The sequence below is a fragment of the Haliaeetus leucocephalus genome, unplaced genomic scaffold, assembly GCF_000737465.1.
Source record: "Haliaeetus leucocephalus isolate CR32 unplaced genomic scaffold, Haliaeetus_leucocephalus-4.0 Scaffold0, whole genome shotgun sequence".
Lineage (NCBI taxonomy): Eukaryota > Metazoa > Chordata > Aves > Accipitriformes > Accipitridae > Haliaeetus > Haliaeetus leucocephalus.
In genome coordinates this window covers 19,187,058-19,187,838 of record NW_010972436.1, presented here as the reverse complement: position 1 = coordinate 19,187,838, position 781 = coordinate 19,187,058, and the positions used below count along the sequence as shown (strand labels likewise).

Below are 781 nucleotides of genomic sequence, written 5' to 3'. Positions count from 1 at the left end.
GCTTCTCCTCAGCCCCTCTGCTCGGCTTCCTTTTCTCCTCCTCCCTCTCCCCGCCGCGGCTGCTCCCCCCCGTGAGAGGTGCGAGTCGTTCCCCTCAGCCCCCCCCGCCCATCCCGGCGCCCCGCAGGTGCTCCCCCGCCACCCCGGGCCGCTGCCGGCTTTTGGGCGGCATTTGCCCCGCTCTGCGTGCCTCGAGGTGCCGGGGAAGCCCCCTCCTTCATTACACATCCAGAGCCTGCGTGCCCGTCCCGAGAGCGTACCGCAGCCAGCACTGGGACGCCTTTTGCCCGTGAAACCATTAAGATAATCGAGCACGGTGCCCCCAAGCCAGACGGGACACGAAAACCCACACGCACAGATGTGGGGTAAGTGAAGTGATCCCTGGCAGGGTCAGTCTTATCACTGGGCAGATCGGCAACTATATTACAAAATCGTCCTCCCACCCCACCCCCACCTCCCCCAGGCTGGTTTTTTTCGAGGTCTCGATAGAGGAACGACAGTTTCAGGCAACTTCGTATTATTGCCTGGCAGTTTACACCAGGCATGGATCTTGGTTTTGCCTCAAAAGGATGTAAAATACATAATTAAGTGACATTCATGTTAGCCCATGCTTTTTTTTTAAAGAAAAGGCATAGTTTATATGCCGCTTTATAGCTGAGAATGAGAATAAATTAGAGTTGTTTTTCCACTGCCTTATATGTGCTGTAATGTAAGTACTATGTATTAAAAGGGACTGAGTGGGCAACGTAAGACTCTACAGCCTTATGCCACCTGAAATAAC

General features: G+C 54.3%; 1 protein-coding gene across 1 annotated transcript; it reads right to left on the bottom strand.

The window, feature by feature from the left end:
* Positions 1 to 8: 8 nt before the first annotated feature.
* LOC104828992 (H/ACA ribonucleoprotein complex subunit 1-like) lies at positions 9 to 545 on the bottom strand. Its single transcript, XM_010563005.1, has one exon. The coding sequence runs from the start codon at positions 543 to 545 to the stop codon at positions 9 to 11; it is 537 nt and encodes a 178-aa protein (XP_010561307.1).
* Between the last annotated feature and the right edge of the window lie 236 nt (positions 546 to 781).

Excerpts from the sequence above, each read along its gene's own strand:
- LOC104828992 (XM_010563005.1), bottom strand. The coding sequence starts at position 545 with ATGCCTGGTGTAAACTGCCAGGCAATAATACGAAGTTGCCTGAAACTG.